This window comes from Poecilia reticulata, chromosome 2 (assembly GCF_904066995.2).
Source record: "Poecilia reticulata chromosome 2, P_reticulata-male-v2, whole genome shotgun sequence".
NCBI lineage: Eukaryota > Metazoa > Chordata > Actinopteri > Cyprinodontiformes > Poeciliidae > Poecilia > Poecilia reticulata.
This window is the reverse complement of record NC_088831.1, coordinates 45110693-45132067: the sequence shown is the minus strand read 5'-3', so window position 1 is coordinate 45132067 and position 21375 is coordinate 45110693. Positions and strand designations below refer to the sequence as shown.

The following is a 21375-nucleotide window of genomic DNA, read 5'->3' as shown; positions in this document are numbered from 1 at the left end:
ATATTTCTGTTTTTGATACCATAAATGAAGCTGTTTATGATTTTATTTGATTTATTTTGATCACATTCCAGGATCTGTTGAGCAGCAGGCGATAATTAAACTTTAAAGTAAGACATGCAAACACATCACTTCCTGTTATAACCTTGAAAAAATGTCAGTTACGTAATAAACTTTTTTTATTGCTTTCTGCTTCTGACTCATAAATAATGCAGAGATGGAGACGCCATGTTTGGGGAAGTGGTCTCACCACAGAACAATTAGCTGATTAGAAATAAACCAGAAAACAGATTTCAGTTTAATGAAACTATATTTGATTTCTCTACAGTCACTAGTAAATCCTGTTGCTGCATTATTAATAATTAAAAAAGAACTAAATCATGAATGTTTGTGTTGGAGAGAGAAACCAGGAAACGGATGAGAGCGATCCGAGTGGCATCAGCAAACACCCAGGGGAAAAGTCCTAAAGCACTCAGCGGTGAGGTCACTTCCTCTGCCGGCTCCAGAGAGCTGCTCCGATCCAGGAGTCTGGTTCTGATGGTTCAGATGAGGCCCAGCGGCGGGTTGGTCAGAACTTCAGGTCGTTCTCCCCCAGCGAGGCGAAGCAGTTGTCCACGAAGCGGTCGGAAACCTGGTCCAGCGACGGCGGGCTCCAGCGCGGGTTCTGGTCTTTGTCGATCAGAACTGGAGAGGCAGAGAGATTCGTGACATTTAACCGGGTCGGCGTGATCAGCAGCAGATCGCTTAGCGGCGGCGCATCGTCTGCTGAGGCAGCGAGGAGCAACATGAGAGCGAGATCTGATAAAACCTCCAGGCTGATTTTAGACTGAAATCTGAATCTGATGGAAATGAAGAGAACAACGAGCAGAACTGGAACAAACCGGATCCAACTGGTGAAAATCTGGCTTTAAACTGGACTGAACTGGAGTGGATTTCTTTGGACCAGAACTAGCGGTTAGCGCCGCTAACTAACCCTACAGCCCAAATCATAAACATTAGCTCTGCTGATGCTAAGTGCTACACAAACACAACATTTAGCAGAAGCTAATGCTAAGTGGCTATTCAAACATGTAGCAGAAACTAATCCTAAATGATTACATCAACATAATATTTAGCAAAAGCTAACACTAGAGCACCAAATTCATTTAAAGTTATATCTGCTCCAGAAACACTACAACCAGTTTCATTTCTGTCCTGACTTCTCTCCTCTTCAACATCCTACAGACTCTACAGAACAGCAGGACGTAGCGCAGCGCCAACTCACCTGCCCGAACGCCTTCGTAGAAGTCATGGCCTCTCTGGAACGGCAGAAACAAACCAATCAGACGACAGTTTACTAACACCGACAACAATCCAGCGGCCGGCCCAGAGAAGTCGTCACTGAGTGTAAAACGCTGCAGAACTCTCCGGTTCTCACCATGCAGGCCTGGCTCAGCCGGTACTCCATCACCAGCACGTCCTGCAGGCTCATGGCGGCGCCGGCCTGCAGCTGCCTGAAGGTGACCTTCAGCGACGTGGGAGACATTCTGGACAGAATCTGGACGAACCGTGATCAGAACCAGAATCAACACGGTTATTGCCCTGGCTCGGCTCTGAGGAGACACTGATGCAGTAAAAACGACAGAAAAGTTATAATACTGGATTATTAATGTTGCTGGAATCAGGCGCAGAAGACGTCCGGAGTTTTCTTTGTGAATAAGAAAAGGTTTTATTTACCTGAACACAAAAATACCCTCAACCTGACCCTGACCCCCAAACTGGGTGAATAATTACGACAGCAGGACTTTAGAGCCGAACACGGTCCCAGTTCAGCCCAACGCTGCTGCAGAGCCGACCTGCAGGGTGTCAGCAGGTTTCTGCCACTTTCTCTGCTCTGAGTGTAAATCAGCCTTAAAGACGAACCTCAGCTTGTTTCTTAGCGAAATCGGAGCCGTCGGCCTTCAGGTTCTGCAGGATTCCCTCCATGCTGCTGGAGCCGAACAGCCTGGGAGGAGAACCAGTTCACGGCATCCAGTGAGGGTTTCCACCAGTTCACCTACTGGTTACATGCTACATGTCAGTTATCACACTGTAAAAACTCACCTGTCGATATCAGACGTATGTTTGTCCAAGACGAACGGTTTATCAGAGTCCAGATCACTCTGTGGACAAAAACACGACTTTAGAAACAAAACCGCCGGATGGTAAAAAACATTTAAAAATAACTGAATTACTGAAAACAGCGTCTTTAACCCTCTGACCTGCGTCTGGAAGGACTCCAGCAGTCGGGAGACGTCCGAGTCCGATGGAGACTTCAGGCCAACGAGCCGCTGCTCCAGCTCTGGGATCTAACAAACAAAACTTCACATTTTGCCTTGTTGCTGAAATGAGCTATACAAATACAGTTTGATTGATTGATTTTCATCAATCTGATCGGGTGTTTCACAGACGACATACAGATGAAACCAGATATTTAAATAAACACCAGAAAACGGAAACAAGCTAACATCCCTGACATGACAGCGTTCCTGTTTTTACTGTTAGGATTAAAGAAAATTACATTTTTAAAAAACTCTTGGCAAACTTAGAAATTTGCACCAAGGTCACCGTGACTTTAAACTGTTTTGGAGAATCTATGTCTAAGGGCAAACATCCTGGGAACGGGTCAGGACGGAGACCGGTGTAGCGCTTTAGCATTAGCATTAGTGCTTTAGCTCCCTAAAGCACTAATCATAAACATTAGCACTGCTAACTCTAAAGCGCTACACCAACACAGTGTTTAGTCCTCAGAGACAAAGATCTTGATTTCTGGAGAAAAGTCCTGGTCTGATGAGACTGAAACTGTTTGGGCTTAATGGCTCTTGTACCATCCCAACTGTACCGGGTCCAAATGGGAGTCCAGGTGGACCATGTGCCCCAACTAGGTGGTTCCAAGATGGCTTCCGGACTAACAGTGAATCTGAAAAATGACCTAAAACATTCTCTGTCTTATTATTTATTCCAACATTCATCAAATAAAATCTAATTCAGAGCTCAAACTGAAAGTGTTGATCTGGATAAAAAAGTTCTTCTTATGGGATGTAAATATGAAGTGACAGAGTGGAGAGTCAGATCTTCGTCCTGTGATTCATTTCAACAGGCTTGGTTCTGATCCAGAGCTCCAGCAGAACCATCCGGCGGACGCTCTGTCCTCTGCCGCCCGCTGCTCTGACCCACACCTGGCCGCCGGGCCTGTCAGGACCAGTTGGCACCACTACAATAAAAACCCTGATTCACCCACTGACTCAACATCTGGCCCAAACCGCAGAGCGCCGGCCCGACTCAGACCCGTTTGCCCTCGTTGGCGTCTCCGCTAGCTGGAGCTGCTTCACCTTCTTAGACTCTACGAAGTGAGTGGCGACGCCGGCGCGCTGGACGTCCCGTCCTTTGAGCCGGAAGCCCGTCAAGGCGAGGAACAGCCCCAACTTCCCCCGCAGCCTCGGCAGGAAGTAGCCGCCTCCCACATCAGGGAAAAGCCCTGTCAAAATAAAACAACCACAGCTGAGGTGACTCTGAGGTCATCAGACTCCTCATGATCCAACACGTCGCGGGTTATTCATCCGTTTCTCCTGTTCATTTGACCTCCAGCTGTGTGTTAATGTGGTGGATTCCTGTTAATGTCATTAAAGGGGCCTTTTGTGATGTCAAACAGTTTTCATTGTCGGAGACTCGTCATGTTAGCGGGACTCAGATCAGCTCAGGAGGTCCTAAAGTCCAGCGGCTCCACGCAGCCAGTCAGAGTCTCCTGGACTACTTCCTGTTGGCTGGGCCACCGACTACTTCCTGTGGCTGGGCCACTGACTACTTCCTGTTGGTTGGACCACCGACTACTTCCTGTTGGTTGGACCACCGACTACTTCCTGTGGTTGGACCACCGACTACTTCCTGTGGCTGGACCACCGACTACTTCCTGTGGCTGGACCACCGACTACTTCCTGTGGCTGGGCCATCGACTACTTCCTGTGGCTGGACCACCGACTACTTCCTGTGGCTGGACCACCGACTACTTCCTGTTGGTTGGACCACCGACTACTTCCTGTTGGTTGGACCACTGACTACTTCCTGTGGCTGGGCCACCGACTACTTCCTGTGGCTGGGCCACCGACTACTTCCTGTGGCTGGGCCACCGACTACTTCCTGTGGCTGGGCCACTGACTACTTCCTGTTGGTTGGACCACCGACTACTTCCTGTTGGTTGGACCACCGACTACTTCCTGTGGTTGGACCACCGACTACTTCCTGTGGCTGGACCACCGACTACTTCCTGTGGCTGGACCACCGACTACTTCCTGTGGCTGGATGGATGTTTTTATGTTGATTGGTTGTTTTCCTTAATTAGCTGGATGTTGGTTGGTTGTGTTTTTAGTTGGATGTCTGGGTTGTTTCTGAATCAGGTCTCTGGTTATATTATACATTTTATTTATTTATTTCTTTATTTCTGTTGTTGCTTTAAAGAACTAAAACCTGCTGAGCTTGCAGTTTGTGGTCGTTTCTACTTCCTGTTATGTTTTCGGCTATGATGTTTAGGTTCGTACTCCTTACAGGATGGAGTTTCTCCTGGTCTCTGGGTTTTCACAGCCTGTGGTTCAGTGTGAGAAGAAAGCGGCGGCCATGAAAGGAAGCAGCATGGATTAGATGAGCTGACCCGATTTACGGCTGGAATATTAGAAATGTGTCAGATTACGGCTTTTGTTCAGGAGGCTGGAGGGGCTCAGAATAAATCTGATAATCCGGTTACAGGAAGAGTTGATGTTTACACAGGAGGCCAACTGACTGCAACCTAATCGAGTGTAAATAAAGCAGAACCAGAACCAGAACCCAGGACCAGGACCAGAACCAGGACTAGGACTAGAACCAGGAACTGTACCAGGACCAGGACCAGAATCAGAACCAGGACCAGAACCAGAACCCAGGACCCAGGACCAGGACCAGAACTAGAACCAGGACCTGTACCAGGACCTGTACCAGGACCAGGACCAGAATCAGAACCAGGACCAGGACCAGGACCAGAACCAGGACTAGAACCAGGACCAGGACCAGGACCAGGACCAGGACCAGGACCAGGACCAGGACCAGAACCAGAACCAGGACCAGGACCAGGACCAGAACCAGGACCCAGGACTAGAACCAGGACCTGTACCAGGACCAGGACCAGAATCAGAACCAGAACCAGGACCAGGACCAGAACCAGGACTAGAACCAGGACCAGGACCAGAACCAGGACCAGGACCAGGACCAGAACCAGGACCAGGACCAGAACCAGAACCAGGACCAGGACCAGGACCAGGACTAGAACCAGGACCTGTACCTGTACCAGGACCTGTACCAGGACCAGGACCAGAACTAGGACTAGAACCAGGACCAGGACCAGAATCAGAACCAGGACCAGGACCAGGACCAGGACCAGAACCAGGACTAGAACCAGAACCAGGACCCATGACCAGGACCAGGACCAGAACCAGGACTAGAACCAGGACCAGAATCAGAACCAGGACTAGAACCAGGACCAGAATCAGAACCAGGACCAGGACCAGGACCAGAACCAGAACCAGGACCAGGATCAGGACCAGAACCAGGACCCATGACCAGGACCAGGACCAGAACCAGGACTAGAATCAGAACCAGGACTAGAACCAGGACCAGGACCGGAACCAGAACCAGAACCATGGTACCATGTGATGAAAGCAGATTAATTAGAATCTGATAACAATGTGATGTTGATGTGTTGAAATATTAAGTATTTATAAAAAGTATTATTTGTTAAAGTAGTAAATCTCCACGAGATGCTGCCCGTTCCTCATTTTAATGTTTTATTTTTTATGTTAAAATGATCATAAAATCAACTTTATTCTGCTAATTTAACAACTTTTCTTTTAACTGAAACAGAATTTCTCAAAGTTGAATTCAGAAAGTAAATAGAAGCTAAAAGATCGCTTGTCAAACAAGATGGCCGCCCTGCCGTGCTGATGTCACTCGTAGCTATGGAAACCCAAATTTTGTGGAGGAAATCCAGATTTTCCAAAAGTTTAATCTACAAAAACCAAAAATTGTATACATTTGAAAATCTTCTGAAATTTCCTCCATAAGTTTCTGGCTCTGAGGCCGCAGGCGGCGTCTTACCGATGGCGGTCTCCGGCATGGCGAACAGCGTCTTCTCTGTGGCGACCCGAAAGCGTCCGTGGACCGACAGACCGACGCCCTGCAGGAGGAAAACAGAACGAATCAAAATGAAAAGCTGACCAGAGGCTCAGAGCACAGTCCAATAAAAAGAGAGCAAACTTTGACTAGACCATAAAACAGAAGCTTTCATGGTGACAGAACCTGAACCGCAGCTTCCAGCAGGAGAACAGAACCGAAGCTGAACATCAGCTCATCTGAACCAAGCAGGCTGAAACCCAAAGCCGGCCCCAGGCATAATCAAACTGAGCACACATGAAGCTAACCTCCGTCCAGCAGGGGGCAACCAAGAGCATGAGGCTTCATGCATGAGATAATCCTGACATGAAACTGTGTTCGATTCTCAGCAAAATAAAAAAAAACAACAATAAAAAACAATAAAAAAAACTAGAGATGTGCCGATCAGGTTTTTTCCTGCCGATTCTTATTCCGATCACCCATGAGGGCGAATCACTGATACCCATCACATAATAATTATTATTTTTTTATCATAAACACTACCGGTTACATTATGTGGACAAAGGAACCATGAATTCACCTTAATTTAGACAAAAACTTGTTTTTAATAATTTTTTCCAAGAAGAAAACTAAACAAAACAGGCATTGTGCAAATTGTCCTGCTATCAGTAAAATCTTTAACAGACTGATAACATATGGAGGCTCTGAAGAGGCTAAATGATGCAAAGAGCCAAAATAAAACCTCTCAACATCGCCAAAAAAATTCAAGTATAAAACTTAACATTCAAAGGCAAATACAGGATCCATTACAATAAACAATCCAGAGTTACTGAATGAAAACTTCCTGTTAGCATGGCGGCTAGCTGATTACTGCTAGTTCTGAGTGGCTGTTTCTGACTGAGCGGAGTAATTATGCAGAACAGATTAATTATTTTTTAGAGATTATCTGTCTCATGTTAGGACAGCGAAAGTTTTAATACGTATGTAAAATGTATTTTTTTAGGTTAGATGCTGCAGCTTTAAGCAGAGGTTCGGTGTGAGAGTCACTACCAGGTGGAGCAGAAGCGGCGCTCCGTCTGTGAAATATTACTACCTGTAGCGTAGCAGCGGTTCAACAGCGAGAGCAGAACCAGCGTCTTACATCGCAGCTCGAAGACTTAAATCATTTTGAGGGTTATTTGTTTAGCTTTCTGACCGTCATGCTAATCCAGGTGAGTGTTTGTAGCTGTGCTGCTTTACCTGCTATCTGATCCTCCACGTGTCTTTTTTACTGCAGTGAGCCTCGATGTAGCCAAACTCCATCAAGTATGGCATTGTTTTTATGCCGTATTAGCTTCGTTGTGTTGATGCATTTTGACCTGCTTCAATTTTCTGCTGCAACACGCAAACTTCCCCATTCACTCAGTGCGTCATAGTTATAGTTCCACATCGCTTAGGATTTGTTGCTGCGCGTTTGGCAGAGTGAAGGAAAGAGGAGACCAGCTGCACAGGCAGGCTGAGAAATGAGATGCAGGTGATCGGCAACAAGAGCCAATGATCACCGATCATACACTTTTTCACGGAAATCGGCCGATCGATCGGCACACCTCTGGTAAAAACTATGTTTATACAAGTTTTAAATGTTTCAATTTACACATTTTAAGACAAATTTACTAATTGTGAACATTTGTAGAATAATTATCTTTGTTCCGTTTTGAAGTTATAAATGTTGTTTTAGTACGTGTACAAGAAAAAGGGGAGAGAGCCTGTCTTTTCATGTTGTTTTCAGATACTACAACGTAGTAAGTTTTTTGTTGTTCAAAACAAAACTTTATTAAACGGTAGAAATAGGCACCGTTAGTGTCCGTTAGTGTAAGTTACTGTTGAAATCTTTCATGTATGGTTGCATTGCCGGTATGTATTAAGTTTGTAACTTTGTAACATTGTTTCTGTCTAGCGATAGCGCTCTAATGTGTTGGTTTAAGGTAGAGTATGTTTATGTTAATTAGATGCGAGGTTATCGTGAGGTTATCAGGTGCGCAATTGGTAGCCTAGATGTACGCATATAGATGTGATGATCGGTAGAAATTGAATGTAGTGTATTTTATGCTGCATATGATCGCATATTTACTGTATTTTTTGTCTTGATTTCAGTTTTACCCTTTTTATTGTCATTAAACCTGCTGACAACGTCCTTCGGTCTTCAGAGTCGTGACATGAGAAAGGCGTTAGAAAGCCTTTGCATCAGACATGCACCAGTAACGGCACAGTAAAACGGCAACGTCCTCGCCGAAGAAGATAACGCAGTTGTTGAAGCTAGAGTGAAGCAGACCACTACTACGCCTTAACGCAGCACGGCATACAGCAGTGATCCTGCGAACGTCACCTAGTCAACGTCGCCATGTCTAACAAGACGTCATCCCTTAAGACCCGGTCCGAGGCTTCCAGTGTCTCCTCTACAAGCTCTGCAGCAGCCAAGGCAAGAGCAAAGGCGGAGGCAGCCAAAGCCCGTCTCAGTTTTGCAGCTAAAGAAATTAACTTAAAAGTAGAAAAAGCCAAAATTGAGGCATCTATTGAATTTCTACAACAAGAAAAGGATGTAGCTTCAGCTATTGCAGAAGCGGAGGCATTAGAAGCAGCTGTTGCCACACAGATAGAAGCACGCAGCAACCCATGTTCTTCATTAACAGATGACCGTACTGAGCAATATGTCATCAGCCAAGCTAAATTTGTAAAAGAAGAGGAAAATACTGATTTTCAGCAAGCAGAAGAGGAAAATGCACTTCAAAATAAACCAGAGTTCACTAGCAAAGAGTTATTACACTCTGAAAAAGATGATTCACGGCAAGTTCCAGTCTGTCCTTCCTGTTATCTCGACAACCCCCAAAACCCCCCAGTCATTACCAGGTCTCCACATACTAATAAAGATTTCAGACCCAACTGGTCAAATCACATAGAAGAATCTAACTTCTACAATGCTAGACCCCCACGCCAAGAGTCTCGAGACTCTAATGTAAGTGATTTTATTAGATATTTTGCTCGTCGTGAAATAGTAACAACAGGGCTTCTCCAGTTCAATGACAAACCTCAAAACTTCAGAGCTTGGAAACGCTCCTTTGAAAATGCCATAAGGGGTTTGGATCTAACAGCAAGTGAGGAGATGGACTTGATGTTAAAGTGGCTCGGAAAAGAATCTGCTGAGCAGGTGGAGCAAATTAGGGCTATACACATCAATAACCCAGTCAATGGCCTCAACATGATCTGGAACAGACTTGAACAATGTTATGGTTCGGCTGAAGTGATTGAAGATGCACTTTTTAAAAGAATTGATGCATTTCCAAAAATCACGCCCAAAGACTACACAAAACTGAGGAAGTTTAGTGACCTGCTCATGGAAATGCAGTGTGCTAAAGAAGAAGGAGACCTCCCTGGTTTGGCTTTTCTGGATACAGCAAGAGGAGTAAATCCTATTGTCCAAAAACTTCCTTTCTACTTGCAGGAAAAATGGATTACAGTAGGAACTAACTACAAACGCACAAGAGGTGTGCCGTTTCCACCATTTAATGTGTTCGTGAACTTTGTCACACAAGAAGCGGATGCTAAAAATGATCCCAGCTTTAACTTCGTGTCATTGCTTGATGTTTCCAAATCAGACAAGCCACCTTGGAGAACAAACAGACAAAAAGAGATTTCAGTGCACAAAACTGATGTTGTCTCTTACTCAAATGCAGATAAGCATAGATCTGAGAACAAAGCTGTGGATAGTGACAGGATTTGCCCCATTCACAAAAAACCTCACTCTCTCTCAAAATGCAGGACATTTCGTATGAAAACACTGGACGATAGGAAAATGTTCTTAAAGGAGAACAATTTTTGTTTCAAATGCTGTGCCTCATCTTCACACATCGCAAAAGACTGTAAAGTCAAGGTACAGTGTTCTGAGTGCAACAATGAGAAACACTGCACTGCTCTCCACCCAGGGCCAGCTCCCTGGCTAAGAGAAACTGAACCTGCAGTAGAGCATGGCGGGGAGCCTGACTCCACAGAACTAGAAGAGATAACTTCCAACTGCACACAGGTTTGTGGCATGAATAAAGCAAGAAGATCATGCTCTAAAATCTGTCTTGTTAAAGTGTATCCAGCAGGCAACCCACAACAAGCAGTAAGGCTCTATGCTATCCATGACGAACAAAGTAACAGATCTTTAGCACGTCCTGAATTCTTTGAAGTATTTAATGACTGTGGACCCAGTTCCCCTTACTCACTTAGGACATGTGCTGGAACTAAAAGTACAATGGGAAGGAGAGCTACAGGTTATGTAGTGGAAGCCTTGGATGGCTCAGTCCACATTCCACTGCCTACTCTTATTGAATGCAAAGGCATCCCAAATGACAGAGATGAGATACCCACACCCAGTGCAGCTATGCATCACAGACATCTGAAGTCAGTAGCTCACCTCATCCCTGAACTGGACTCTAAAGCCCCTATCTTAATTCTCCTTGGACGGGACATTATTAGAGTTCACAAAGTCCGTAAACAGATAAGTGGACCTAACAACGCACCCTATGCACAAAAATTGGACCTTGGATGGGTCATAGTAGGAAACGTGTGTGTTGGTGATGTTCACAAAACCCTTGCAGTAAAGACTCTGTTCACAAATGCCACTGAGAAGGGTCGTCCTACAATGTTTGAACCGTGCCCCAATGTTTTCAATATAAAAGAGAGACATTGTGAGATTCAAGTTCCATTCAACTTCAGCACCCAGTTTGTGGACAGCGCTTGTGAACCAGACCACTTAGGATGTAATGTATTCAAACAAACCAGGCATGACAATTACATCTCACCTTCCATTCAAGACAAAGTCTTCTTGAAGATAATGAAAGAAGGACTAACAAAAGACAATGACAATAGCTGGACAGCACCTTTACCTTTCAAACTACCGCGCCAAAAGCTCCCTAACAACAGACCGCAGGCCCTGAAGCGACTGATGTCACTTGTTCGTAATTTTAAAAAAAATGAGGAAATGAAGGAACACTTTGTGACTTTCATGGACAAAGTATTCAAAAACAAACATGCAGAAATTGCCCCTCCACTAAAAGATGGAGAGGAATGCTGGTATCTGCCACTATTCGGTGTTTACCACCCCCGTAAACCCAAACAGATCAGGGTCGTCTTTGACAGCAGCGCCAAATACGAGAATGTATCACTGAATGATGTGTTGTTAACAGGACCTGATCTTAACAACTCTCTGCTAGGTGTTTTAATGCGCTTCAGAAAAGAAGCTGTAGCCTTTACAGCAGACATTGAACAGATGTTTTACTGTTTCAACGTTCATGAGCAAGACAGGAACTACTTGCGCTTTCTGTGGTTCCGCGACAATGACATTTCCAAAGATATTGTGGAGTATAGGATGAGAGTCCATGTCTTTGGAAATAGCCCATCACCAGCAGTGGCAATATATGGCTTGCATCAGTCCGTTCTACACAGCGATTCGGACAGTGATCCAGAGGTGATACAGTTTGTCACACGGGACTTTTACGTCGACGACGGACTCAAATCTCTTCCCACCATTGAAATGGCTGTGTCCCTACTCCAAAGAACCCGTGACACACTTGCAAAGTCAAATCTCAGACTGCATAAAATAGCAGCCAACAGAAAGGAAGTGTTAGAGGCATTCCCTACACCAGATCATGCTAAAGATCTAAAAAACCTGGATTTTGAAGCTGATTCATTCCCAATGCAACGCAGCCTGGGCCTCCTTTGGGACCTAGGTAGAGACTGCTTCACCTTTCAAATACCAGATGAGAAAAAGCCCTTCACAAGAAGAGGTGTGTTATCAACAATTAACACCCTTTATGATCCATTAGGTTTTGTAGCGCCTATCACTATACAGGGAAAGTCTATTCTACGTGAACTCACAGTTGAAAATGGAGACTGGGATGCTCCATTACCTCCAGAAAAGGAAGAGTCCTGGACTCTCTGGAAGGACTCGCTTAAACAACTATCTAACCTGATTATTCCTAGAACATACACAGACATTTCTCCCTCAACAGCCACAAAAAAAGAGTTGTGCGTTTTTTCGGACGCCTCTACTAAAGCAATAGCAGCAGTGGCTTATCTAAGAGTGACAGATGCAGAGAAAAACTGTGAAGTAGGGTTTATTATAGGCAAGGCGAAGCTTGCACCACGCCCAGATCACACCATACCAAGACTAGAGCTTAGCGCTGCAGTATTGGCAGTACAGCTTGCAGATCTAATCACAGATGAACTTGACCTCGAACTAGACTGCACTATATTCTACACAGACAGTAAAGTAGTCTTAGGTTATATCTACAATGAAACTAGGAGATTTTATGTCTATGTCAGTAACCGTATAACTAGGATCCGCAAATCTTCTCAACCAAGCCAGTGGCATTATGTAGCTAGTAGTCAGAACCCAGCGGATCACGCCACTCGTTCTGTTCCTACATACCAGTTGCCCTTTTGTAACTGGTTCACTGGCCCCAGCTTCTTACTCCAACTCCAAGAGTTTCCAAATGACTCCTACGATCTTGTGGACCCTAACATGGACTCAGATGTTAGACCTCATGTAACTACTCTCCAAACTACAACTTCAACCAGGCAACTTGGTTCTGAAAGATTCAGTAAGTTTTCTACTTGGAGATCACTTACCCGTGCTCTTTCAAGACTACTACATGTCGTCCACAACTTCAAATCACCACCAAATACAAACAATCACTGCAGTGGTTGGCATTACTGTGAGATAGGACTCACTGTGGATGAGTTTCAACAAGCTCAAAATATTGTGATTCGAGCAGTACAACAGGATGTGTACTCTGAAGAGATCAAGTGTGTACAAAAGCATGAGAACTTACCCAAAAACAGTCTTCTTAAGAACTTAGACCCTTACCTGGATGAAAATGAACTCCTCAGAGTAGGTGGTCGTATCACTGACTCAAACTTGACTCATGGTGAAAAGAACCCACTTCTAGTTCCAGGCCACCACCATGTTGCAGTTCTTCTCATAAAGCACTATCACAGTCAAGTTCATCATCAAGGTCGCTTGTTCACAGAAGGAGCTATACGCTCTGCAGGATGGTGGATAGTGGGTGGCAAAAGAAAGGTGAGCACAATCATTTACAATTGTGTAACCTGCAAAAGACTTAGGGCTCCCTTGAGCACACAAAAATGTCAAACCTCCCTCCAGACCGTCTTACAACGGACCCTCCATTTACCAATGTTGGCTTAGGTGTGTTCGGCCCATGGTTTGTGTCTTACCGACGTACCAGAGGAAGTGTGAACCAAAACAAAAGGTGGGCTGTCATTTTTACATGCCTGAGCATTAGGGCAGTTCACATCGAGGTGATAGACTCACTCGACACATCTAGCTTTATTAATGCATTTAGACGGTTTCTGGCTATAAGAGGACCTGTAAAAACTATTCGTTCTGATCGGGGTACTAATTTTGTCAGTGCATGTAAGGAACTGAAAATCCCCTCAAACTTGGATAATGTAGCTCTACAGACCTATTTAAAGGAAAATGGATGTACTTGGACTTTCAATCCACCACATGCTTCCCATTTTGGCGGGTCATGGGAAAGAATGATAGGCCTGGCCCGGAGAATTTTAGACTCTATGTTTTTCAAACTCAAGACCACAAAACTCACTGATGACGTTCTCATCACCTTCATGGCAGAGGTGTCAGCTATTATAAATGCAAGACCTCTTGTCCCAGTCTCTTCAGATTCAAGTGACCCTTTCATCTTGACTCCAGCTACTCTTCTTACGCAGAAAGTTATCCCTCTTCAGGCTCCAGCTGGCAACTTTACAGCTTCGGACATTTACAGACACCAGTGGCGTCAAGTGCAGCACCTGTCAAATGTCTTCTGGGACAAGTGGAAGAAAGAATTTCTTCACGTCGCAAGTGGCAATCCAAGTGGCAATCCAACCAACTTAATGTGATTTTAGGAAGTGTCGTCGTACTCAAAGACAGTCAAGTACCAAGAAATGAATGGCCTCTTGGACTTATAACTCAGGTGTTTCCAAGTAAAGATGATAGAGTACGTAAAGTAGAAGTTAATGTAGCCAAAGCAGATGGTTTAAAACAGTTTGTAAGACCTATCTCAGAAATTGTAGTTTTGGTTCCTTCATAAGATATTTTTTTGCAAAAACCCAATTTGTGGCGTTTATTCACGCCAGACGGGGAGTGTTCCGTTTTGAAGTTATAAATGTTGTTTTAGTACGTGTACAAGAAAAAGGGGAGAGAGCCTGTCTTTTCATGTTGTTTTCAGATACTACAACGTAGTAAGTTTTTTGTTGTTCAAAACAAAACTTTATTAAACGGTAGAAATAGGCACCGTTAGTGTCCGTTAGTGTAAGTTACTGTTGAAATCTTTCATGTATGGTTGCATTGCCGGTATGTATTAAGTTTGTAACTTTGTAACATTGTTTCTGTCTAGCGATAGCGCTCTAATGTGTTGGTTTAAGGTAGAGTATGTTTATGTTAATTAGATGCGAGGTTATCGTGAGGTTATCAGGTGCGCAATTGGTAGCCTAGATGTACGCATATAGATGTGATGATCGGTAGAAATTGAATGTAGTGTATTTTATGCTGCATATGATCGCATATTTACTGTATTTTTTGTCTTGATTTCAGTTTTACCCTTTTTATTGTCATTAAACCTGCTGACAACGTCCTTCGGTCTTCAGAGTCGTGACATGAGAAAGGCGTTAGAAAGCCTTTGCATCAGACATGCACCAGTAACGGCACAATCTTTGTTAAAACAAGATTTATCGTCAGTATCGGCTCATTTTGTAACATATCGCATCGGTTTGATTATTAAACCTGGATTGATATTAATAACCGATTTATTTCCATCTGTTTCCTGTTTGTGTTTCTATAGATGAGTGGAGCGATGGGCTGCACAGAAATTCATATGATATATTGGTAAATATCGGTTATCGGCCCACATATCAGTGCACTCCTAATCATCTTAGTTTGATATTTACGTTAAAAGTTTCCAATTGACTTGTACAGTTGCTTCCATTTCTTGAAGATAAAATCACATTTTTTTCAGAATGTAAATGTTTTCAGATTAATTTGGAGAAAAATAACAGAAATGTCCTTCAGACTGTGAAGTTAACTAACTGAACTCCATCCTGACGCCACCAAGGATTCAATCAACAATGTGACGTTGTTCAAGGAAATAGGAAAGAAATCTGTCAAAAGGTGCAAATAATAAATCAAGGACAGTTGAAAAAACACACCAGGGTTGCCATGGTAACCCAATTTCATTCCCTCCCAAGTGTGTCTCCAGCAAAGCAGGTTCAGCCATTATATAAATATGAGATCCATGTTGATCCAAATGAGATTCAGATCAATCAGAGTATTGATCCCAGGTCTGAAAATGATCTGATTGGTTTGTTTTGGGGATTTCTCGATGATTTTAAAAGTTTTTATGAAATAAAATTTGAGGAAAATAAAAACAGTTCCAGGGTTTCTGCAGGGATTGTGAGTCTAACTGCAGCAGGACGTTCTGGCACCAAATAAGGCGTCTGGGCCGCCTGATGTAAACAGACAATCCTCCGGTTCTGATTTACAACCTGCAGGCTGGAAACCTGGAACAGAACCAGAACCAGAACCAGGGAGCTGGGAGCTGAAACTGTTTCCTCTCAGCAGCACTCAGCCGGCGACGACCGCTCTGTCCCGCAGAGGTCAAAGTTCACAGCCGACCCGTTACGTCAGAGGGAATAGGTCTGATGACTCAGCCTCAGCTCTGACAGGTCCCAGATCCGGATCTGATCCAGGATCTGATCTGTGAACAGGAAGTCGCTGCGTCATCCCCCTGGTCGGTTCTGTGCTGCCGTGACCGACGGGCCGACCTCTGGCTCAGAAACTCTGACCTGAACATCGTCATGTGTCCAGAGCTTCGTCACATTCAGCAGGTATCAATGTCTGCTGCCGCTTCGGACCAGTCAAAGTCCGAGTTCCAACAGTCAGGAACCCGTTTGGGTCAAAGGTTCTGCTCCAGCAGCAGTTCGGTCGCCTCAGGTTTCCTCCAATCAGAGCCCAGCTTCCAGGCAACACAGGAGCAAAGCTCTCTACTGACACCTGCTGGCCTGTTTTATCATCGCAGTCCATTAATAAAAAATAAAACATTTTGAGCCCGAAATGAAACTAATCTATAACAGAGTGTTATGAAAACCTGAGAGGTGTTTTATTATCAAAACTAACTTGGAATATTACCAGAAAAAAGTTGTAAAATTAAGAAAAAAGCCAAAGTTGTTTTAATGAGGAAAACTCTTGAGTGACCTGAGCGACGCCTGAGTCTTTTATTCTTTCTCTAAACATTCAGTTATTTCAACAATCGATTCAAAGTTTGGCTACTGATGATAATTTGATGTTTATGAGTTAAAAAATTAAGACTTTCTTTAAGATGCTCAACATCTTAAAGATGCTCGACTCATTTTAATTTTTTAAAATTATTTTTAGTGTAAAATCCTCACTTCATTTGTCTAGTATTACAATTGTATTCTGGTATTAATATGACTTTATGCTAGTATTATTACAACTTTATTGTAGTATTATTATGATTTTTTGTGACTTTGTTCTGGTAAACTGCTTTTTCTTAGCCGTAATACTCCATCATTCTAATCAGGATGGATTAAATTAAGCTGAATTATAGAAGGTTCACCTCACCCCTCCCATTGTTATTCCATCAATAATGGCGACATACGGCTTCCTGTAGGAACCTGAAGAGACAGAAAACCTCTTAGAGGCAGCAAATCACATTTAATCCTGATAAAACTCTGAATCTTGTGGTTTTGATGGGACAAAACATGGAAAGTCAGCAGCTGGATGTAAACACTGAATCAAACCGATGGCGTGGTTCAGCATGTATTCCTCCCGGAAAAAGTCCTGCGCCAGGGAATCCCCGACCTTCCCTGCTTCTGTGACGGCTGGGAACGAAAAGAAACAGCAGTGAAGGAGAATCCTGAGGAAGGAGCAGGACGTGACCCTGGGGTTGACCTTTCACCTCTGATGTCGCCTCCAGCACAGAACGCTTTCCCTCCTGCTGCTTTGATGATCACCATGTCCGTCTCAGGGTCACTTTCCCATTTCTGGAAACAAAAGTAATTCAATAAATCATAAACATCCATCAGTTAATTACGAAGAACTGAATCTGTTATCAAATGAGATCAAAACAACAAAATAACAGTAATTTGAATAAATTAGTCTGACAGCAACAGGATCTGAATCAGCCAATCAGGAAGCGGCTCATTAAATAAACTTTTATTTTACCTTCAGTCTGGAGCTGCAGGACATAAACGGTTGAAACGTGACAAACATCACCTTCAGTCAGAGCAGCACTGATGGACGTTCTCTAAACTTTAAACCCGACCTGCTAACTGTTCATCTGAAAAGTCGCTTCTCAGAGAATCGTTCAGTGTTTCGATTCGATTCTGATTTTAGGGTCACGATTCGATTCAGACACGATTTTTCTGTTCAGACATTTTAATGATTCTGTTTAAATTATGATACAGTGCAAAAAAAAGTAAAATGTATTTACATCTCTTCCATCAGGTTGCATCAGTTTATATGTAAACAAAAGTAGGTTTGTGAATAAATGTCTGCATGTTGAATCACCAGCATCAGTTTAGCTCGGCTGTCTGTCTTTTTTCTTGAATAAAAAAAGTGAAAGGATTCATCAAAACTCCGCGGTTTGCGAGTGGATGCAGAATGCGAAAAACGAGGAGCGGAAAAGATGAACAACTTAAACCCGTTCTGAAACCGATTTCTGGGAATTTCCAGGATTAGGAATTGTGATTTTCTCGCTTTTCTCTACAGAAAAAAAAAAAGTTTTGCCAAGTTTTCAGGAATTTAGCAAAAACAGGATAAATTTTGTCTGATTTAATTCAGTGAGTAAAAAAGATGGACGTGTGTTTTTAATGGTGTATGTAAACTTCTGGATCGGCGGGATGAGAGAGGCTCCGCCCACCTGCAGCTGCGGGTGGATCCGCCGGATCATGCTCAGGTTGAGCGCGTTCAGGACTTTGGGTCGGTTCATGGTGATCACCGCGGCCCGGCCCGCTTTCTCCAGCAGAACCTCCGGCTCCACGTGACCCGACATCTGGAGGGAAACAGAAACATTTAATGATAAACAGATACTGATGAAAATACCAGAGGAAATAATTCAGTAATTATCATAAATTACTGAGGTCCAGTAGCTGCATGACTTTAAGTTTAAACGGATTATTTTACACGTTTAACTGACTGAGATGTTTTTCTCTTTGAGTGAATCTGTCAAATAAATCTCAGTGATGGATGGAGAGCAGATTTATTAATATAATATCTATATAACTGAGCTTCACCCAGAGACTTTAATCAGCTTTAACCATCTGGATGGAAACTAAAACGCTGAAATTCTCTGTTCCGTTTCTGTCTTCAGTTTCTCACTGGTTCTGATCCGGATGGAGGTTTTTCCTTCTCTTAAAGGAAAGTTGTTGTTGTCATCTGTCGCCACATGCTTGCTCAGTGTGACGGGTCACTGCAACTCAACTGACCGGGCCTCCTTAAATCATTTTAGATTTATGACTAGTAATTATATTTATCCATCCATCCATTTTCTTACACCCTTGTCCCTCAGTGGGTCAGGAGGTGCTGGTGCCTCTCCAGCTAACGTTCTGGGTGAGAGGCGGGGTCACCTGGACAGGTCACCTGGTCAGGTCGCCAGTCTGTCGCAGAGCAACACAGAGACACAACCATGCACACACACACTCACACCTTGGGACAATCTGTAGAGGCCAATTAACCTGACAGTCATGTTTCTGGACTGTGGGAGGAAACCGGAGTACCTGGAGAAAACCCACCATGCACAGGGAGAACATGGAGACTCCATGCAGAAAGACCAGGAATTGAACCCAGAACCTTCTTGCTGCAACAGCTCTACCCACTGCGCCACTGTGCTGCCCTACTTATATTTACTGTTTATTTGTATCCCACTTATTTTTATTCCTATTTTTTATTTTAATCTGTCTATTTATTTTTTATGCCTATTTTTAATTAATTTTTAAATTAGATTGTTTATTTTCTTTTTTCTATAATTATTTATTATCTTACATAATTTAATTTTGACCAGTTATTATAAATTAATAAAAATAAAGATAAGGTAGGCTGCACAGTGCAGTAGCTGCATTGCAGCAAAAAGGTCTGGGGTCTTTCTGCGTGGCGTTTGTTCTCCCTGTGGATGTGTGTGTTCTCTCCAGGTACTCTGGAGGTTAATGGTTTGTCTGAATTGTGTGTAAATGTCAAAACAGTTTGTGTCCAGAACGTGTCTGGTCTGCAGACGTCATCCTCCACCCAGCAGTTGGGTTATTGTTAAATTTAAATGGTGAATTAAGGTTTGAACAAATGAGAACCTTGAAAATCAAAACCTTACAGAAATCTGGTAATCGGTGCCGGTCAGTAAAGGTCAATCGGTGCATCATCAGCTGATACTCACCATGTGAGCCTGGATTCGCTGCAGTCTCCAAAGAGGCTTCAGTCTGAAAGACAATTAATGATAAACAAGCTGAACATGAATCGTATTTAATGTTGTTTTATTTTATTTCACCGCCAGGCGGCGCCAACAGGCCTGACTGTGATTCTAACCTAACCTTCAACCTGGTCCTGAAATAAACTGGTTAACTTTATTCCGTTACACTCAGTGATCAGCCAGAACTTTATGACCTCTGATTATCTTCCTGCATCGACGCCTGGTGGTGATATCAGGGATAGTGACCAGCATGTTAGCTGTTAAAATGATGTTATTAGAAGGAGAGAGGAGGCTTGAGGCGGTTAGATCAGTCAGAGTTTAGGAGAATGACGCTTTGAATAACATTTCCACTGGCCGTTTTGTGCAATGCCTCTAACAGACACGGACTACACGTTAAACTTTTAAAACAACAGCTTCTCTGTTGTTACAAACAAAAATGTCTCGACTAACGGCCACAGCGACTCCACTTCCTGTACAGCTACACCAGCTTCCGGTGACAACACATACCTGCAGGCAGAACTCAGAACCGTTAGTGGCATTATTATTATTAATGTTATAATTAAGATGATCTGATCAACTCTGGGTGGCCAGAAGCTGCACCGCAGCAGAGCTCCCGGTTCCTCTGTTTACTTCCTGTTAGAGCGAAAAAACTGCCGCTGATTGGCGGGTACTCACTGCCGCGACACTGCCACCCTCTGGTCAGCGGAAAGAATGCACCTGGTTCAGAAAAGTGGTGATAGAAGATGAGGTTTACTGTATACTATACCTTTCGTGGTACATATGCTATTTACTGTATTAAAAATGTAACCCTTTCCATGCATAGTGGTCACTGCAGCGGACATCTGTCTAAAAGCCATTTTATTGTGTTTCTTGTGGGTTTTTATGTTATAAATGCCCACAGACGAGACCACTGAAGTGGACACGCATCATGCAATACACTATCAGGTGATAGTGTATTGCGTGGTCATCCACTGGTCATCCACTACAAGTGCAAAAATGTTTTTGTTAAATCTAATATAAAGAGCCTGCCGACCAACCCAGTCCCTCCTGTACAAAACTCTTGCAGATAAAAAAAATATTGTGACATCAAGTGACCTAAAGACCAATAATATTGATGTATTTTCCTAATACCAACTTTGTATTTGGAGAAAAATACATTTAGAATAACTTAGGGGGAAAATCCTAGATTTTTTTTTCCTTTTTAAAAATTTTTCCCACCTTTTTATTACCTTAAGAAAACACTGTGTTAATAAATCCTGACATGAAGGATCACAATTGATGCATGAAAGGGTTAAATACGTTTATAAAAACGTACAATTTATTTAAATTAAAATTCAACTGTACTGACCCCCAAGGGAAATTAAATGTTGAGTAAAAAAAGTGTAAAAAAGTATTTTGGTGAAACAACAACTCAAGTACAGAGGAACCGATTAACACATTAATCATTTAATATTTCAAAACTATATAATTAAATGGACAAAAATATAAAGTTTTCCGGAAATTTTGGCATTTAAAAAAAAAATAACTTATATAAATAATGATTACAAAATAAAATAAGGCAACCAAATATTTTTAAAAGCAATTTATTTCATATAAACCTTTACAGTCTCTGTGTGTTTGTGTAAAGCAGGGTGAAGACACAGTCATCCCTTTGCCTCCAAAAGACTCAATAAAGAGAAAGTGACATTAGAAAACAGAAACTTTTTTATCA

At 43.1% G+C, this 21375-nt stretch overlaps 2 protein-coding genes and 1 long non-coding RNA gene across 3 annotated transcripts; 2 read left to right on the top strand and 1 right to left on the bottom strand.

The window, feature by feature from the left end:
- Positions 1-33: 33 nt before the first annotated feature.
- On the bottom strand, positions 34-20323 carry hibch (3-hydroxyisobutyryl-CoA hydrolase). Its single transcript, XM_017303702.2, has 14 exons — positions 20172-20323; positions 19632-19674; positions 18129-18260; positions 17166-17250; positions 17008-17088; positions 16829-16881; positions 6136-6214; positions 3348-3493; positions 2238-2324; positions 2080-2138; positions 1900-1981; positions 1415-1534; positions 1262-1295; positions 34-681 (listed from the first exon to the last, which is right to left on the bottom strand). Exons 1-14 carry the CDS (start codon positions 20201-20203, stop codon positions 566-568), a joined length of 1149 nt encoding a protein of 382 aa, XP_017159191.2. The 5' UTR covers positions 20204-20323; the 3' UTR covers positions 34-565.
- LOC145554338 (uncharacterized) lies at positions 7837-12722 on the top strand. The gene is made up of 3 exons (XM_081613909.1): positions 7837-8043; positions 8284-12437; positions 12637-12722. The coding sequence occupies exons 2-3, from the start codon at positions 8531-8533 to the stop codon at positions 12720-12722; spliced, it is 3993 nt and encodes a 1330-aa protein (XP_081470035.1). The 5' UTR covers positions 7837-8043; positions 8284-8530.
- On the top strand, positions 14243-14825 carry LOC145550894 (uncharacterized). Its single transcript, XR_014086718.1, has 2 exons — positions 14243-14545; positions 14786-14825. It is a non-coding gene; the product is annotated as an uncharacterized LOC145550894 (long non-coding RNA).
- Positions 20324-21375: the final 1052 nt, after the last annotated feature.

Bases quoted from the DNA above. Each gene is read 5' to 3' on its own strand.
- LOC145554338 (XM_081613909.1), top strand. From the start codon at position 8,531: ATGTCTAACAAGACGTCATCCCTTAAGACCCGGTCCGAGGCTTCCAGT. The intron at 12,438-12,636 runs GTAAAGTAGTCT...CACTGGCCCCAG, and splicing joins CACTATATTCTACACAGACA to CTTCTTACTCCAACTCCAAG.
- hibch (XM_017303702.2), bottom strand. From the start codon at position 20,203: ATGCCACTAACGGTTCTGAGTTCTGCCTGCAG. The intron at 17,089-17,165 runs GTGAAAGGTCAA...TTTCGTTCCCAG, and splicing joins TGCTGGAGGCGACATCAGAG to CCGTCACAGAAGCAGGGAAG. The intron at 6,215-16,828 runs GTGAGGTGAACC...TTCCTCCTGCAG, and splicing joins ATGGAATAACAATGGGAGGG to GGCGTCGGTCTGTCGGTCCA.